Raw genomic sequence first — 20093 nt, 5'->3', positions numbered from 1 at the left:
TTAGGAAAAAGAGCTTTCTTTCTTCATCTTCTGATACAAGTATTGTTTTTTTTTCAGGAGCAGATGGGAAGGATATGAGAAGAAGCATCTGACTTCAGCTTCACTAAACCACCTCCTCTTCCTCATGGTATATTTAGAAAAAAAACACCCTGACATATATGAAATCATCCCTATATGTTGTTTTTGTTTGGAAGGCATTATTTAGCTTTTAACACACACACACACACACACACACACTTTTCAGAAATGAAACACTTCTTTTAATTGGCAAGTAGAACACACATTGCAGGTCATTAGTATTTAATTAAAAGACTATTAAGTTACAAATACATTGTTTTTTTTCTTTTTAAAAAACTGGCATTCAAATGGCAGTTCACGGCACATAGTACAGTTCTTTCTCAGCGTTCTTGCTGGCAATTGATAGGATATCAGTTCTCATCTTGAAGCCTTCTAACATACTCCAATGCTAAGAAACAACAACAATCTGTAACCGCTAAAAACAGAGGCTGTATAAAAGCCCTCACTTGTTTTTTTATTTTTTTTATGGGATCTGAGCATTGTGGGGCTGGATTGCAGATATTTACTTTCAATATTTCTTTTATGCTTCAAATGCCCAGAGGACACTAAAGATTTGATTCAGAAACATTATTATGTGTTGGTATAGAATTTTCACATCAAGCTGAAAGCTCATTAATTATGGTCCAAAAATAGCCCCCACTTATCCCATAACTTCTGTAACATTACTTAGGCTTCCATCAAAGCCCAACATGCACTGAACCAGACTCTTAAAGAGAGGCTATGACATACAATTAAACAGCAAAATACATCATATATATAATACGTATGTGCATAAATACCTATACAGATATATACACACACATATTGGTTTGGATCCAGACTGTTAATCATACCTAGGTCAGTTGAAATCCATGGGACTTAAGATAGTCCTAAGTTTTCACATTTCAATGGAACCTAAGTGCCACTAGCATAGCCTGGGTCTAAGCCATATATCTATCTATCTATCTATCTATCTATCTATCTATCTATCTATCTATCTCACACGCGCGCGCGCGCACACACACACACACACACACACACACTTCTTCAGAATCCTTCCATAATAACATTTATTTGCTTTTATGAGGTACACAGTTCATTCCACTTCATCTACACTCCTAACATATTAGCAAGGTACAGCTGTGTGTTAATGCATTTTTTAAAAAAAGAACAAAAATATCTCTATTCTTGAAACACTTTTGTTTCACAAGTTTTGAAACATTTTGTTTCACAACTCTCATCCCAAACAATCAAGTAGTGTGCTAGGAGAACATGAATTTCAGTTTTAAACTGAAAATTATTATTCAGTACAAAAAGCCTTCACAACTTTTTGTTAAGGACTCTGCATGCATATCATGCTGACAAGTCCTTCTCCCAACACACTTCTCTTGCAGAGTTAAGGCAGCACTATTTCCTAATTATAACAAGCTACTCTTAAATTACAGCTCTGTCCCTCTTCAGCCTGCTTCATATGGAATGTTGTTTTCCTACATGGATAATACTTCTGTATAGGGCGTGCAAACCATGTGTAGAAAGAATAATTGTGCAAGACTCTCCTTCACTATCATCCATTTCTCTGTGTGAAATGCACTGGCATCTGGTTTGCAGCAGTCAACCTCTCTAGAAAAGATATTATGAGAGAATACAGCAGTTTCTAGCTTTTCACATTTCCCTGAGGAAGAACCTAGTGAGGTTCAAACGATTTGGGAGTACAGTGCTACAGAGTAAGACCATTTTCACCTATTCATTTTACCTCTGCTTTCTACTGTATATACACACAATCAAACAGGACAAGCTGCTCATGGTACAAACATGTTTTTCCTACATGGAAATATTATAGATGTAGGAAATGTGTTGCATTTGAAGTGGCCCTTAGAATAGGAGAAAAACAGTAATTCAGATATCTAAAACAACCTTTCTGTGACTAATCTCCATGTCTTCTTGTACTATTTACATTTCGTTTATTTGCTTTAAATTGCATTATTCAGGTTTATGGCACCACTTTGTAGCAAAAATAGAAATTGACTGAATGCCTTGGTGGAAACAACTTTAAATCTCAAAAATATCAAGGAGTACCATTAGGTACTAGAATTTCTCTTAAAAAGCCAGCTTTTTACTACGCTGCTGATGCTAAAACCGAAATACCCTGCTCTTCAGCCTGCTTATGGTAATGCAAGCCGTGGTTTGGGGAGACTATGCCAAAAACCAAACGGGCTTCTCCTCACTAAAAGCAAGTGCTGTAAAGCCTTCCCTAATGGCTGTGTGGCAGAGCACAAAAGTAGTCAGCAACCAAAAATGAGAAATCTAGAAAAATGCTCTGAACCATGTAAAGTTTTGTGGAAGTTGTCAATATGAAGTCCACAGACCTTGATCATTGAACTGATCACTAGATTCCAAGAAACCAGAGCAACACTAGAAAATTCAACACAACATATATGACAAAACCTGCCTAGAAGGCAGAGTTCCTTCATCTGTTGACCTCAGATGAATAAAGTGCATAGCAACTATTCTAACAGTTCTTGGAGAGAGAGAAAACACTTAGCAAGCCTCTGCAAGCTCGACACTTGTTATGTACGTCTTGCTACAGGTGGATTTTCTCTTCCATTCTTTTCTTTCTTTTTCAATTCAACCCTTCAGCAGTATCTTGCAACTTTCTTCAAACTTCAAATGGAATGTGCTGAGATTTCTGACTGCTGTCTTATGTAACTCTGGAAGCTCTTGTCACCAATAGGATGTTCCCTAGAAAATGAGGAGAAAAGGACAAAGGATAAGGCTGGCATATGGGACTGCATGATCACAGAGGGAAAGTAAGCCATGGTGGCTTATTTTCCTTCCCCATGCGTGCCAGTCGTAAACTGCCTAATTACCCTCACTATGCGTGGATTGTTGTGATGTCCGATCCTGCCAAGAGTGGCTGGAGTGGTTTACAAACCACTCTGAAACCCCAGAACAAACCCTAGATTTCAGGGTGGTTTGTAAACCACCTCAGCTACCCACTCTCACCAGGTTCGGATGTCATGACAACCTGCGTGTGGCAAGAATAATTATGCTAATTATGCGACTGCCATGTGCGTGGAGGCAAAATAAGCTACGATAATTTATTTTCCCTCTGTGATTGTGAGAGCCCAGTCATATTCTAAATTTTGCAGATTGGGAGAAAGATCTAGGGCCAAAAACAAGGAAAGGTGTTTCCACATTTTTCCTCTAGGAGAAAGATCTGGCATGAATTACATATCTGTTATTTACCTTCAAGACTTTCCAGTATAATGGAAAGTCTTGAAGGTAAATAACAGACATGTAATTTGGGCAGCCTTGGATGCTAGAAAGTTTGCAGGTAAATTTAGATGACAAAAGAGCAGAGACTTAGAAAGCAACCATTTGATACTCTGGATGAATATTTGGCAGGACCACAGAGTAAGGTGAGAATGAGATATAGAGAGCATTTTTACACGTGGCTGTTCATAAGCTGTTTGCACTTTTGGTTTCATCACAGAATTGAGATCCAAGCACTAGGTGAACAGCGTTTCCTTTCCTACTTTTCTGCTACATAACCTCTAGGTGGCAGAATAGTGCAAATACAAAGGTGGAAAAAGCAGTTTCTTTCGCTTTTACAGTTAAAAACCACACTCTCTCAGCTCTAAAATAAAACCTTGCCGAAAGTGCTCTTTAGACACAGAAGTGATACGGAAGGGTCATGACGCTCTCTAAACAGCCTGTAAACAACTGTGAGTAGGGAATGCCGAGTGCACAATAATTGCTTTGTGTAGAAAAGCCCTGAGTCTGCAAGGTGCTTACATAGGGGGTGCTTTGCTGCACAGAAAACGTTTGCTGGAAGGAACAGGAAGTTTATCTTGGAGTAGGAAAAAGCAGTGACTGATCATGTAGTGAAGGCTGATGGTACTGAAAACTGGAATTGCCTGGCTTGGTATATAAGAACATAGGAAGCTGCCCTATACCAAGTCAGACCATTTGTCCTTCTAGCTCAGTACTGTCTACACTGACTTGCAATACTCTCCAGGATTGCAGACAGGAGTCTTTTCCAGCCCTACCTGGAGACAGAACCTGGAACATTTTACATGCGAAGTACGTTCTCTTCCACCAAGCTACATCCCTTACTCAAAGGGAATACGTTTGGCCAGTAGTGATTGGGTGTGTAACAAATCAAAAAGCTTTCTGTGCCTGCAGTCTGTATTCAGCAGGCCAGGTGCCTAAAGTCAGCTGCTCAATATGTGTATCTGCAGAACTTGTTTACTGTTAACCTCTTGTTCTCAAGGAAACTGTTAAATGATTGCTGTAAAAAATTTTTTAATGGGCCTGCCATTTACTAAACAATAAAATTTCCTATTCCAGGTTTGAAACTCACATGTGTACAATGGTACAATGCAATTCCCTGCTCGAGAGCAGAATCATACAGTAGTAACAGATGAGCCCAAACGGGCCACAAGCAGAGAACAAGTGCATGGTAGAACAGCTTCTTCTGCATAACAATCCTAGATAACTCAAGCAAGACAACGAAGCCATAGATTGCAGAAAACAAACCAACGAACCAAAACTAGATACCCACTTATTGTCTTGGACAAAAATAATGCCAGGAAATCAACTGCAATTTCAGTAGTGCCTAAGAATAACCCACACTTACTGGCTTCCATATTTTGTCTTCTTGAACTTATCCCTCTTGTACTGGGCATGTTCCTGCTCTAAGGTTTTAACATTTGCTACAATCTGTTTTAGTGTCTTGTAGGTCTCCTGAGGGTCATCAATGACAAAAGTTGAATACTCTTCCTGCTCTGGCCCATCGTACACAGATTTACTGCCACAAGCCTCTGTCAAAAAGAAGGAAAAAAGCAGCTAATATTCATGAAACTAATATAGGTTAAAAAGCATCACTGCTGAATTCACACCCACGTAACAACAAACCCATCTCTAACCAGGAAAAAGAGGTAATGCTTTAGAATAAAGTAAATATAAGAAGAGCCCTATTAGACCAGGCCACAGGCCCATCCAGTCCAAAATCCAAGGTTAAACAATGGCCAGTCAAATGCCTCTGGAAGCTCACCAGTGGGCATGAAGATGATGGCCTTCTTCTGTATGTCCCCAGCATCTGGTGTTCAGTGGTACAATGCATCTGAACCTGGAAGAACCATTTAGCTATCATGGGTAATAGCCATTAAAAGGCTTATCTTCCATGAATTTGTCTAATCCCCCTTTAAAGCTATCTAAACTAGTGGCCATCACCACCAATGTGAAAATATATTTGGGAGTAATTGCAGCATGCACCTTTGTTTAAGATGGGATTCAGATGGAAAACTATCTTTGATTCAGTAAATAGAAATACTATGGAAAAGTACTGCGTGACTGAAAACAGTCTAGGGTATGTGAGCTTTTGCATACATGGGCTACAGATCAGCCCAGGAAAGAAAAGACTTAACCCTACTATGTACTGCAGTGACTTTTCTCTTCACCTTGCCTTGCACAGCTTCACATTTATCTATGTTGGGCCAAACTAGATGTGATGTTATTCATGTGACTGGCCCTTGCAAGCTTGTTTTTTCTTTACTAAATAGACACAGAGGCTCATGGAACTGGATCAGGACTGTAGAATAGGGGAGGGTTTTAACCCTGCTATGAACCCATGGCTGCTATTTGTATCAGGATGGAAGCGCACATTGGTGCTAGTGGGAGCTTTCCTTCCAAGCAAATACAAATCATGGTGGAGGGAAGAGAAAGGTCTGTACTGGGGCCACAGTGGGAGCAAAGGGTTAAAACTCCCGCTCCCATGCTGAGGTATCAATCCAGATCCAAGGCCCCTCCATGGCTGCTATTGCATAAAGAGAAAATAATCATCAGCCCTGGTTAGTACTTGGATGGGAGACCACCTGGGAATCAGGCTTCCTTCATTGAGCAGGGGGTTGGACTCGATGGTCTTGTAGGCCCGATTCTATGATACTTTCTATGCAAGGGTCAATCACATTATTAACTTCACATCTAGTTTGTCCATTAGAGCACATAAGTGTCTGAAGCATCAATTTCCAGAGAGGTAGCTGTGTTAGTCTGCTGTATCAAAAACAATAAAGAGTCTTGTGACACCTCAAAGGAGAACACAATTCTCACTTCTGGCATAAGCTTTTGTGGACACTGTCTACTTCATCAGATACAAGCAACAGCATCTCTCTCTATGGGCAAAGGACACTGTTTATTCAAAATGAGATAATGCAAAGGGATGGGTTAGCTCAGAAATGGAAAGTGAGGTCATAGGTTTGTAATTACATGGGGTCAGAGTAGGTTTAAATATATCTGACACTACTGGCTTACATCCTACAAAGTTATATTTATATATCAGCTTGAGATATCCTGAACCTTCCCTGTGCTGAAGCGGAATCTGAAGTTTGGCAAACTGTTAATTCAAAATAGTTTTTTGGCATGCCAAGAAATGCAGTGGCCATATGAAGCTCCCTCCCTCCTTATACATTAATTGAATACTCCATCTGCCCAACACTCAGATTTCATTAATGAATCTGGAAAAAAAAGCCTATAAGAACCTAAAAGAATGAAGGAGAAATCAAAGCATGCCAGCAGATAAGTGTTTACAACAAAACCCCAATTCATTCATCCCTTCTTAATTTATGGTTTGCTTTGATTTAGCATTTATGTCTACTTCGTGATCCTGAACAAACTACCTGCAGTGTATATCTCAATGGTTGTAAATTTTTGTAGTTAAATACATACTTCAAAATAATCATTTGACACAGGAAAAATTATAAGTTGCAATTATGCATGAAAACAGAGTTATATAATTGCCTCATAAGAATAGAAAGAAATAGCATGTAGTCAGTTATATGTGCAAGTTTACATACAGCTGTCATTTTGGATTTTCTGAAGCAAAATATTCTTTAAAATAGAGTTTTCTTTTAAAATGACTTGTGCAGAAAAAGGAGTAATTCATTTGCATACCCACCTTGCATTTTTTCCAGTTTAGCCATATACAAATTGAATAGGGAATAGATGCGTTCAGTTTCTCTGTCTCCATCTATGTCTAATTGTATATTTGCTGGCAGGCCCCTACAGAATCATTTAGATAATGTTAAGAGACTTTGCAATTATATTTTTTCCATTGTGGTTTTAAAGGGATTTTGATTAACTGAAGAACAAGACTCCAAAATGAAACAATTTAAGTTACAGAAGTATAATCTACTTTAAACATACAGTGTTATTAAATGTGATAAATGAATTATCCTCAGGGGACAGAACAGTTAAAAGGAAACAGGCATTCCGAAACAGAGCCGTACATGTGTGTATGAAGGTACTCTATTCCCAATATAGTTTTAAAAGAATGCATCATTTGCAAGCAGATGGAAAACAGCAAACGTTTTGGCAATTTTTGTTTGTTTAGCTCAGGTTTTCAACCATTGATCCTGGGGGTTTAACTGATGATTAACTGAATCAATTAAATATGCATAAATATGCATATGAATATGCCAATTATGTGGAACAACCCCCCCCCCCTTTCTTTGTGTTTGGATGAAGCATAGTGTGTCTGCATGGCAGGCACCATCTTAGAAGAGGCATCTCTTGTGCAAGAGAGCAGATGGTGCCTGCTGGGTGCAGTTTTTAGAAGTACTGTATTTAAAAATAATGTTAAAAGATTAAAATCTCCCAATTAATTGGGGGCATATTTATAGTCAAAACGATGATGGATATGATTAACAAGTGCATTAATCGATGGGCACCGCAGCTGCAAGAGTGTTTTATCAAGAATAAGTAAGGTTGTGTTGTATTAGGAAGCCCCTGGGTATGCAGTTGATGTAAGGAAAAGCAGACTTAGAAAACAACTAGGTAGTATTTTCTTGCACGTTCCTTCTCATCAGTTAGCATCAGTTCTCAGTCTTTAATCATCTGCAGGCTACACATTTAATCATCAACTTGCCTAAAGCAAAATTTAGAACAGGAAGCATCCTAGAAAGTCCTCACCCAGTGCATGGGGTACAGCCAGGAGTACTATCTGCTGTAGCCTTGCAGCACAGCCAGTGCCCATTAAGGTACGCGGAGGGATGGTAGACAGTGAGACGTTTCTTGTTACACTGACTAACTTTGGTGAGGATATCGATCCAGTCCTTGGCCTCAACACAATTATTTGCTTGGATGTACAAGACTCTTTCAGGCTGAATCACTTGGAACATCTGAAGGGGAGAGAGAGAGGGATAACCAATGGCTGACATAAAAGTTCACTTAATATCTAATGTTTACAGAGAGAAGCCTGATTGAGCCAGATATTTTAGTCAGCGGGTAGCTCAGCGGGCTAGGCACCAAGCTCATACCATGAGATTATGAGTTTACATCCTGGATCCCTTGACATGAACTCTTTGAGAATTTGTAAAAGCAAATTGTACTGCACAGTAATAATTTGAGAGCGAATGTGTATAGTAGCTAGAGTGCTGAAATTAAGCCAAGGACATCTAGGTTATATCCTTGCTCAGCCATGAAGCTGAGTGCGTGACTTCAGACCAGTCGGCCTAAACTACCTCATAGGGGTGCTGTAAGGATAAAATTAGATAGACTCTATCTGTACTCCTTAAAGGAATGGTGGGACTAGAAAGATGATAGGCAGACAGACCAAGGTTCCTATATTTCCTATTTGGAATCATAACGAGCTAATCTGCTCCGCACAAGAACATAGCTAATATTTCAAAACTGCTGATGAAGACAAGCAGATATGACCCCCAGAAAAAACATTTTAGTACAAAATATATCTCAGTCTCTTCACCTTTAATTACAAGTTGTTTAGGAATGCACTCTATTTTTATCCCATTTATCTAACACTTATCCACCTTTGTACCACAGTAATCACAATTAAAAAACACAAACATAAACTCCGCTGTGAACAAGAAAATACATACATTCCTTTTATAGAACCTGAACCATCAGCACCATTATGTATTTCATAAGTCAGGCTTCTGCACAGAAAGCTCTACTCTCATGCTTACTTACACGTTATAAATATAACCGTGTGTGTGTGTGTGTGTGTATATAACACATACACGCGCACACATGTTTTATACACATGTGTCACTGAGGCCTGCCTGGCAACCACACTGTCATCTTTTTGGCGCCGGGTTAAGACTGTCCTCTACTCCCAGGCATTTAATGGCATATGATGGGACATCTCTGTCTGCTGTCTTGAGCAGGACTATTATGGGAAAATTGATGACCAAAATTGTTTTTTAGCTGTTTAAATTGTTTTAAAGCTTTTGTGTTAAAACTTTTCAGACCGTTTTTATCAAAATATTTTTTTGTAATATTGTTGCTGTATCTTTTATGAATTGTCGTAAACCGCCCAGAGAGCTTTGGCTATGGAGCGGTATAGAAATAATAATGATGATGATGTGGATGAGTCTTATATATTCAGTGATAAAAAAATCTGCTGGTTTAAGGCCAGAGCTAAGGCGATCTCATGTTGACTCAAGTTCCACAAAACCAGGAAATTGGAAGCTTAAGCTAATGACTTAACTGATGTGCCTCGTAAGCAATAATGACGTTGTGCAATGTCACAAATTGTGCTTGCTTACAACTTACCCTGCACCTACACTTCTCCTGGGTCTTTCAGGTCCAAACTCAGATGGGGAAGACTTAAGTGCCTTGGACCAGCAAAGATGCCCCACACTGTCTTGGTCCTGTATTGCCTTATGAATCATCTGAGCCTTACTTTATCACTAGAGGAATCCTCCTGTGGGTTGACTCATGCCTGTTTTTGCTTGTAAACAAGCACAAGTTGTGACACTGCACAGCATCATTACGGATCATGGCACATATCTGTTAAGGCATCAGCCTAAGCTTCCAATTTCCTGGATTTGTGGAACTTGAGCCAACATGAGATCGCCTTAACTCTGGTCTTAAACTGGCAGGTTTTTTGACCATTGAATTTCCCTGGTTTTTAAAAGGAAATGTGTTATTACAGTGTTCTGAAAGAAAGAAAAACACAAACTAAATAATAAACAAGTCATTGACTGAATAGATGTGTGCAAATGAATAGTTACGTCCCTGTATGTTCAGAAAACCTTACTTTCAGTAAGCCTGCCCAGGATTCCAGCGTAGCCTTTTCCTTTCCCCCCTTTCTTCATTAGTGAGAGTGATTCCCTCAGCTTTCAAAATCACCTCATTCTTATCTGACAGTTCCCTCCTATTCTCCCCACTGTCAGAATGCTGTCAGGAACAGTGGAATTCAAAACACTGGAGTGTACCGTCACCCTAGCTTCAACATGAAACTGTACATGCCCAACATAACTTTGTCAGCAGTTGCTGCCACAAGCTTTCATGCGTCAGAAAAACCTTGATAATTTTTAAACTGCTGCCCAAAATGATTGTAAACCTCCAGGTAGATTATGGATGCCAAATTTCAAGTTATTAGCTGTACAGGTGTCAGTAGAATTTTGCATAAGCAGTAGAATTTTGAGGCTTATAATGGCAGAACCTTTTTTTTGCGATTCACCTTAACTAAAGGGGCAATCCTCTGCCCCTTTAATAATATGTATCTTTAAAACTTTAAGAAGTTTATACCCCAGCTTTCTTGTAAAACAAGATGTAAAAAAGTACACAGATGTAAATGTGTAACTCAACTATGCATGCAGATAAGAGAAACACTATTCTGCATTAGCTATGATACACATACAAACCCCCATCCATGCACTCACACACAATAACCACACAGAGATTAATCTTATTGATATTCTGCAGCTCATCTGTACCATGTTGCAGGATGTTTACCTTCCAAAGCTAAATAATGTAATTTTACCCCACGGAAACAGGCACTGTAATAATAAAACAATGCAATTTTATGAAACAATTATATAAAGTCCAGATATCGTGAACTTGATTATTACTGGGGGAGAGCAACCATAACCATGCTGCAGTTAGAGGATTCTTATATGATTCCATCAAAATAGGCTGTATTTTGGGATATCCATGTTGCTATAGCTAGGTACAACAGCTATGGCTGTGTTCTCATGATAACTGACAATGTGTTTAGAAGTATTCTGTACAAGAACTTGACTACAAATGGATATTAATCAAGATATAATTCTTAAAAGTAAAAAAGAGTGATGGGGGAGATGCTTACATTTTTCATTCTGAAGGACTCCTCTTCCAATTTTTCTACTGCCAGAATGTTTTCAATTGGAATGCTGCACAGAGGATGATCGCCTGCAGTGGGCAAATGCAGAAAAAGAAGATTGTTTTAAAATGTCCCATGACCTTGTAGTCTTATCCTCAAATATGGATTCCATGACTCTCAGAGGAAGTACACAGAATTGCAATAAAAGCTCAGTTTGCAGGTTTTAGAGGCATACAACTTTTTTTTAACCTGCCACATACCTTTAAGAGAATAAAAGAAAAAAATTGAATTGCATACTATATAGCACTGAAAATAAATCGAAAGGAGTATTCATCCCTTTATATCCTGCAGAAGAACCAAATATGAAGCCGTCACAATTTCATACCAATGCTGCATCTTTAAAGTAACTGGGCAGCCTTTGGGAAGTTCATTGCCGCTTTTGATTCTTTGATGCATTTTTTGTTTCTGAAAGTTTTGGGTGTTAATAAAAGTTATTTTTAAATAAAGAAGGTGACAAACACTTTAATACCTTTGCTTTTCTGATAGGTAAATTCATGGTTAGTGAGTCGAAACCATCTCCTCTTGAAGTTCTTCATACCAAATCGTTTCCTACCTTGTGCCCTTTTGATCATGAACCTATTGCAAATGAGACCACAGCAGTATTACAAAAGTATAATCACCACCAGTGAGCAAGACAGTGTGTCCTCAGAGACCAGTGAGCACTGAAAAATATGCAAACATGGATGCATAATGAGTTTAGCCAGCCAGTTTCATGACACAGCTGGGCCATCCATAGCACGTGATGGGTGCATGCAGCGACCATTTTGAATAGGCAACCCCCAATCAGAGCGATCGGAGGTTACGCAGTGTCGTGCAAACTCAGTCACCGTGGGTTCTACTACTAATTCAGGGTTATGCAAGGGTTGTTTAACCCTCGAATAACCCACGGTGGCTGTGTTCACACAACACGGCACAACCTCTGATTGGTGGTTGCATATTCAAAATGGTGGCTGCCTGCACTTGGCACATATTTAACCCTCGATAACCTGCCATGTCATATGAACGGGGTCAGCAAGTGCTAACTCAGTCTAGTTTTAGGAAGATTCCAGGCCACTTGTAGCTGAATTCAGCAAGTCACTCCTTCATATAGGGCAGGCACTTACACATCATCAGAAAAAAGAGTGGAAATGCATGACAGAAGGCAAAAGAGGATCCAGATTTGTATAACATTTGCATATGCTGATTTACATGTATATATGTAAATTTAGAAATCATGACTATAAATAGAAATGCATACATCTCACAATTGTGAGGAAGACTGTGACCAGGTGACATGTGTGCCTGCTCAGCCCTGCTGTCTAGATGCTAACTTTTGATGGGCGACTTCAAGTCTCCTGTTCTTCCTTGTATGCTCCTTTAAAAAAAAAAAGGGACTTGGGCCAGACTGTCCCCCTGATAGCTCTTCAAATAGAGGGCTGTCCTCTATAAAACAGGACATATGGCCACCCTACCTCCATATAACTATACCAGGTCGGATTGCTCGCATGTATGAGAAGAAGGCATGTATGAGAGCACTCTCGTTTCAAACTTGGGCTTTACACAGAAGGCTAACCAGAAGCCTTTCACACAAAAGAAGGTATTGACCTGGGAGAACTTTCAAACAAGCGATCCCCTGTATACATTCTGAAATGATACCACTGATTGCATATACCTTGTAACCTGTTCACCTGAACTTTAGAATAGCTTGTGCTCTGCATTTCTCAGTATGGGCTGAATATGTAACAGATCAAATAATATCAGTTATCTCTATGGATTTGTTATTTGATTCATTTTGAAAGTAATTTCTAGTCAATAAATAATGGGGATTTGGCTGTATTGGTAGTCTTCCTGTTCAAGTACAAGTATAATCTAGAGTATGTAAATTTCATTAATAGTCAAAAGGACATAGATTGTAAAAACACACACATGCACATTTTTTGTACAGGTAAAAACTATCTAGTAAGAAGTCACACAGCATTTTCTAGAGAATCACAGTTGAGTTACAAAATGAGACTGGATGTTCAAAAGGAAAATAAGAAATTAACGTAGCAATATACTCTGTTTAATCTCCAAACAAGTTGCAACCAGTCTCAGGATATTTTAGTTCTCATTTTTTTAAAGTTGGATGCACAGAGGTTCAGAGTAAGTCACCATTGTAAAAATCCTGTGGCCCTTAGACAGAGACCGAGGGACCATAGGATATTTCAGATTCCCAGCATCAAAGACAGAGACAGTGCTTTGAGCTCAGTGCTGGGAATCCGAGCTCTGACCCCACCCCCCACAGCTGGTGCAGAAAGAACTGCGGCAGCTGTGAGGCTGGGAATGCAACTTCAGAGAGCGGGAGAAGGAGGTATTTCAGTGGGTGGGGAGGACAGGAGACCAGAGAAGACGGGATGAAGTATCCTGGGGCCTTTCCAGCCTGTGTCCCTCCCCCTCCGAAACACTTTGGCTAGACAGGCAAAAAAGCCCATCTAGTGAAAATGCAGGGCAGGAAGACAGGGAGGCGACGATTGCCTCTACTGCTCCTCCCACTAGGGATGTACCAATTGTGTAAAATCTGTTCTGTCTCTGTTTTGCAGATTGTCAGGTGCCTTTTGTTCCCTCAGAATCAGATTTTTTGTTTTGTTTCCGAATTTGCACAAATGTGCACGTGCAAAAATGGACAAATTCTCCCCAAATGTGCATGTTCATGCTTTAACCTATGTCAGAAATGCACATTTTTGGCCAGGTTTTTTATTTTGTGTATTTTTCTACAACGAAATTTGCGCAAAAGTTGGGACAGTTAGAAAACTAGTCCACGAGTCTGCAGAATCCGCCCAACAGGGGAAAAGCCGGTCCGCTGCAGAATCCATGGGTTGGATTCATGAAAACCCAAACTCATTTGGTTCAGTTGCAGATTTCTCTGACAGCCCTACCTTCTGCCCTGCATAGGATGCTTGTAAGCCTCTGAGTTCGGGGGCCTACAAGCATCAAGGACACAGCCCATAGGACTGTGCCCAAAGCCACTTAGTTCTTGAACAGAAATCAGGTTAAAAATAATAAACTAAAAATAATACACGAAAAAAATTAAAAGCCAAAATGCTTCAAGTCAAGTAGGTTGCACACTGGCCAAATAAAACCCTTATGAAGGCTCCCAGCTCCATACTGAACTAAACTGTGGCTACCAAAATCTGACAAAACCTGAACATTTTAAGGCATTTCTCGGAGATGCTAAGGATCCTGTTTTGATAAGTCTCCGAGTAGAGGGAAATTAACAATTTGAGGCAATCTTGAGAAGTCTTGTCCGCGGTTTCATGCCACATGGATTTGGTGCCCAAATACAATGATTCTGAATTTCAGCAGATTCTTGTGACACGTAGGGAAGAACGGCATCTCACAGGTAATTTAAGATGCCACTTACAGATCGACAGGTAAACAGAGAGTACCTAGAACTCTAAAGAAAACCAATAACACTCTGATATATTAGGCTTCCACAGAGCATGCATACTGAATGTAGCTCCAAAGGAGAAGGTGCCATGAACTATGAGACAATGGAACTTATGTGCAGATCTCAGGCTTAAACCCGTAGACCCAGTAGACATAGCACCAGGAACTAGGAAGGACCACAACTCTAAGGACATCTAAATAAATCTATAAACCTCTGAGTGAAAAGAGATCCAAGAATACAGAATGGGAAATCTGCCTGTTGCTGAGGAAAGCGGGCATAGCAGGAGATCGTATTTTAACATGTTAAGAGTTCAACCAAGCTGCTGGAGAAAGCATCTATTCGCTGAACACCTTTGGTAGTTCCACCTATACGTTTCAGGATAGTTGTAGCTCTATTCCCAACTTTATGCTTACTTTCTAACATTTTACACATCTTCCCAATGAAACTCAAGCATATTCAAATATTTCAAGGCCATTTTATTGTTGGTTCTTGGTGTTGCTGTTGTTTTAGTAATAGTTAAAAACATTTATAGCTCCTTTGGGATAACCAGATAGCCAGTTACCCTATTTTAGCCTAAGACTTGAATTGAGGAGATTATCTAAAAGATATGTGTGTGCCCTTACAAAAGAATGATAGGAGAAACTTGCTTTTTGCTCTCTCGCTTCTGAAAAGAATCAGATAGGCAATAAGCCATTTGCTGAGTGGCTGAGGCTTACACTGTGCCAGCATAGCAAAACAAGAAGAGAGACCACAAATATTTCAGGCATCGCATATCAGTTTACTAGTCTGACTCTGTCTAGTGAATTACTGGCCTTCTCCCCTTTAGTATGGAGACAGGCTGAACCATGGGAAGAGGAGAAAAGGCACATAGAAACCATATTAACCACACAAAGAATTACTCTAGAAGGAACCAAAATTGTAGCTTTTGTCAACAAATCTTCTCTAATGACCCCCATTCTCTTAACCCTGAGAACTATTGACTGAAGTAGTTACTACTAATACCAGATTTAATATGCTCCATGTATTTCTAAACATTCTAACGGAGTTTTAAGAACGTGTACATTTAAAGCCCTTTTGTGTGTTCAGTAGCTGTTGGTGCAGTACAGTGCAAAACATTCCCATTTGTTTTTCTGCCACACTGCATGGATATTAACTTCAGTTTACTTCCTTTCCCGCAAGTCAGGTCAAACACACTCTCTTGATATGAAGGGAGGGCACACTGTTGGCAGGTAGCTATGGCTAAATGCCAACTTCCTTCACCATCTTACCTGCATGAACTATTATCATCAACTTTCTTTACTGTTAGTTTAAGAGTCCTTAACACAGCAGGCCAAGCAAGAAGAGACAGAAAAAATCAGACAGAAGCAAAAGAAAGACAGATGCAGAAATGTCACATTTAAGAGTTAAGAAGGGAAGTTTATAAAAACCGTACACATTTATTTAAAAAGCAAAAGAAAGTGCAAATAATTTTAAAAAGATGAACAAACTTTTAAGGGGCAGGCAGAAAATACAGGTAATAAAATTTATTACAATTAGAACCAGGCAGGTTTTCTACCCTGAACTCAATTATATGTGGTGTTTTATAACTCAGGATATATTTCTGATAAAAACAAATTTGCTTCCATTTCAGCTATGATCATATCCTCTATGGTATTTACCGTTCCTTCCAATTTGGTGGCATCTGCCATTTTTAGAACTGTATTTTCTATTTCCTCTTCCAGGTCTTCAATGGATATATATATATTAGATAATACTAGACACAGGTCAGAATTTCGTGGCAACTCACTTGTACATCGATCCAAGCAGATGCTGAACCATTTTGTATGCCTTAAAAACAAAATAAAAAACTGACATATTCTCACCCTTCTTTTAGTAGTATTGGCTGCTCTATTCTCTTGTGATCTCTTCTTCCAGAGGATGAAATCAAATCTAAGAACTTAGAGCACAAAATAATGCATATATATGAAATAAGGATTTAGCACAGACCTCATATAATTGCTGCATGTCAGCAGCACTGATAAAGTGCAAGTAGAAATGCTAGAGTTTAGAAAGGTTAATTATTTACTACTTAATGACAGGACAAATAATATTAAAAGCTTTACTTGCAATCAAAGATAAAGTTCCATGTACAAATTAAATAAGACAGATAGGTGCCTTATGCGGAATGACATTGTGGACCTCCAAATTTCACTGGCCCATCATAACTTACTGCATTATCTCTGCCAGCATTCACAGAACACACAGATAAGTCTCCTCCTACCTTGACGCCACACTGAAGCCTCCTTTAGACATTCTCCTGCAGTTGTGGTTGCTGCTGGTCCAATGCTTCTCCCAGACTAATCAGAGAACATCTAAAGCAGCTGTCCCCAGCCTGGTTCCCTCCAGATGTTTTGGACTACAATCCCTAGCATTCCTGATAATTGACCATGCTAGCTGGGGCTGATGGGAGTTGAAATCCAAAACATCTGCAGGGCACCAAGTTTAGGGAGGGTTGGTCTATGGTATCTAAAAGTATAAGGTCCTCACCAGTGGAGGCTGGTGGCTTCTATTTCAGTGGGGCTGTGGATCCGCTTGGGGTTTCAGTCAGAACCAGCCAGAACTCTAAAGCAGCTATCCGTAGTGCTGAACCCTATCCCCCAAATGGTTTCAGCACTTTGGATAGCTCCTTTAGAGTTCTGACTGGTTCTGATTGAACCCAGAGCAGATTCACTGCCCCACTGAAATAGGAGCCACCAACCTCCACTGGTCATCACTATTATGCAGGCTACCAAATTCTGGAGGTGAACAGTTACTATGTTTTGAGCCCATATATCTAATCAACCTCCCTTTCCTGCCCTACCTCTGAAACTCTGAAATAATTACCCCGCAGTAGCTGCTTTTCCATATTGCTTACTACAACTATGAAGAGGATAAAACCCAAATCTGTGCCCCAAAGCACATTCATAGATTTACTTCTCATGTTTTTCTGCCTCCTCCATTGTTATTTTCATTTTAAGCGGACTATTCAGAATATAGATATGCACGTAATTAAGTATTTATTGAAAAAGCGCACATTATTAAGCCAACGAAGTACATAAGATATTGTTGGTATGACTTACATTTTTTACTGCGTCTGCATATTTCTGCTCGTTAAAGTAGTCATAAAATATAGCCATATAAGATTCCTTGAAACTGGCCTGAAATGCAATCACCACTAGGTATTTATCTTCAAATATGACAATGTATATACATAAGATCAAAATATCAAGTCAGAAGAAAAATTAAGATTCGTTCATTCTTAGGCAGATATTTTTCAATATTGAAAAGAGCCTTGAAAACAGATTCCATCTGACCGAGACTATTAAGTGCAGGCTAAAAACACTGCAGAGGTACTGGTTCATATGCCGAGCCCTCAAATCAAGGTATTTCCTTTTAAAGCCTGGATACAGTTCAAACTCTATTTTCTCAAATCAGCCATTCATTCTAAGCTGACAATAATGGCTTGGTAGAGGAGACTGAGGCTGCAGTCCACAAGCACTTTATGACCAAACTCAGGTCCAATTCACATGAACATTGTGTGTGGGCAGGAATTTTTCAGAGCTTCACCATTATTGGATATACCAACCCCTCACATGATTTGAACACTATAAGCAATCTTCCGTCCCAGCTGGGAAATAAATGGCTAGCAATGCTGAGTGGTCACATGAATCGGCTCTCAAATGTGTATTTTGCTAGCCCAAGGAATGTTTGCTAGCTCCTGAATAACTGAACCCCTGTTCTTGTTTCCCACATACCCTCCTTGATAAGGAAACACAAGCTCTGAAGTTCATGTGACAACCCAACAGAGAAGGAAGTCTGGATGGGGATATGGGATGTACTCACAAACACAGAAAAGAGCCTGCATGTGTGCTGTTGTGATGGAGAGAACACAGGGCTCTATTGTTCCCTATGAAGATCCTTCTGCACATGAGTGCTATGCACATGTAGGGAAGGATTGTGCCCCAAGTGTTTAATGATCATAATTAAATGAAGGGGGTGAAATGCCAAAGTTACCCTGAACAGGGGGGAAAAGAATAGGAAATTCTTACAGACTTAGATTTCGATAAACTGCCTAATGTTTGTATCGTCTTGGAAATCAGTGTTAAAGTTCTTGAGGTTTGTGGATCCTAAAAAAGGGGAAAAAAACATTGTATTATGATTAGTGTACAGGAAACCACAAATGCTGTACTACACTTCAGTGCCAGTTTCTATTTTACACATAGAATAAAGCACTCCCCTGCCCTATACCTAGAGTACAAGAGAATTAAAAGTTGGAAGGGACATTAAGGATTGTCAAGTCCAGTGTCTTGCAGGGGCAGTGGTCCCTAGCTGCCTTGCTTAATTTGCAAATGCAGAATGCATGTCTGGATGAAATTCTCCTTCCTGTACAGGAATTCTAGGAACTCCCCCACTCCTCCCGAATCTCATATTTATTAGTTTCAAAAGCACTTCTTGAACAAATAAACATGGTAACGCCTGGGGTGGGATCGTAGCTCCGTGGGTAGAGCAGCTGCTTTGCATGCAAAAGGTGCCAGGTTTGATCCCTGGCATCTCTATGTAGGGCTGAAAAAATTCCTGCCTGAAACCCTGGAGAGCCGCTGCCAGACAGTGTCAACAATAGGGGGCTAGATGGGTCAAGGGTCTGACTCAGTATAAGGCCGCTTCCTACGTCCCTAGTTATTAGGCTCCCTACAGTAGGTACTTTAAATATGGTAAAAAAAAAAAATCAACCACATTTTCATTTGATAGAGATAGGAACCCACAGCAATGCACAACTGGCTTTAGAAGCTGTTTGGGAACTCCTAGATACATGCATCTAGGATTCATCTGAGACCAGTATAACGTGGTTTTCTATGCCTTTTGAAATCTGCATGTGTGCTCAACATGCTTTCACATAACTGGTAATTCTAATCTAGCAAAATATATTTGATGTAATGTGAGAGCAAAGACTGGTATAGCAGCATGTCACACTAAATTTGCAAAGCCCAGTTTGCTTGCTAATTACGGCACCGAGAGCCCTTGGTTTTAACGTTTTTATAAATGTTCTATTGTAATGTATTTTTTGTAAAACACTTAGAGATACTTTTAAATATGGTAAGTGGTATATAAATCTATTTTAAAAAATCATAAATGGAATACTACCAGTTTAAAAAGCAAACAGGAAGAGTTGGTATTTTATTAGCCAGGATAACATTCTATACTGGGTAAATAGATCACGATCTACTGGTAGATCTCTGGGTGATTTGCAGTAGATTGGCAAGGATTTCTAACAATGGCAACAACAAAATGACTTTCCCTCTCTGAAGTTATACTGCAGGATGAGGGGGTGACCAGGAGTGGATTTTTGCATGGAAGGGCTGTGAGCCTTGTTCAGTTCTGGCACACAAAACCAATTGCTGAACGCAGAATTCTTTAATTCTAAGTGTATGTCTTTTGCAGTTAGCTCTG

The 20093-nt window shown here is 39.6% G+C and overlaps 1 protein-coding gene across 2 annotated transcripts in view; it reads right to left on the bottom strand.

The window, feature by feature from the left end:
- Positions 1 to 234: 234 nt before the first annotated feature.
- RASA3 (RAS p21 protein activator 3) overlaps positions 235 to 20093 on the bottom strand; it is a 178657-nt gene continuing 158798 nt past the window's right edge. Inside the window, exons 16-24 of one of the 2 annotated variants that reach the window (XM_084844550.1) lie at positions 18695 to 18772; positions 17726 to 17803; positions 16490 to 16563; positions 11691 to 11797; positions 11168 to 11250; positions 8026 to 8234; positions 7013 to 7116; positions 4697 to 4880; positions 235 to 2796 (exon numbers count right to left, since the gene is read on the bottom strand). In XM_084844550.1, the coding sequence (XP_084700676.1) occupies positions 2721 to 2796; positions 4697 to 4880; positions 7013 to 7116; positions 8026 to 8234; positions 11168 to 11250; positions 11691 to 11797; positions 16490 to 16563; positions 17726 to 17803; positions 18695 to 18772 (993 nt within the window). In that variant the 3' untranslated portion in view covers positions 235 to 2720. The remainder of the gene's footprint in view (positions 2797 to 4696; positions 4881 to 7012; positions 7117 to 8025; positions 8235 to 11167; positions 11251 to 11690; positions 11798 to 16489; positions 16564 to 17725; positions 17804 to 18694; positions 18773 to 20093) is intronic. The other variant, XM_084844549.1, reaches the window with a different exon arrangement.

The sequence above is a fragment of the Heloderma suspectum genome, chromosome 3 (assembly GCF_057233095.1).
Source record: "Heloderma suspectum isolate Gila_16-S chromosome 3, 16-S_ref, whole genome shotgun sequence".
Lineage (NCBI taxonomy): Eukaryota > Metazoa > Chordata > Lepidosauria > Squamata > Helodermatidae > Heloderma > Heloderma suspectum.
This window is presented reverse-complemented; position numbering and strand designations above follow the sequence as displayed.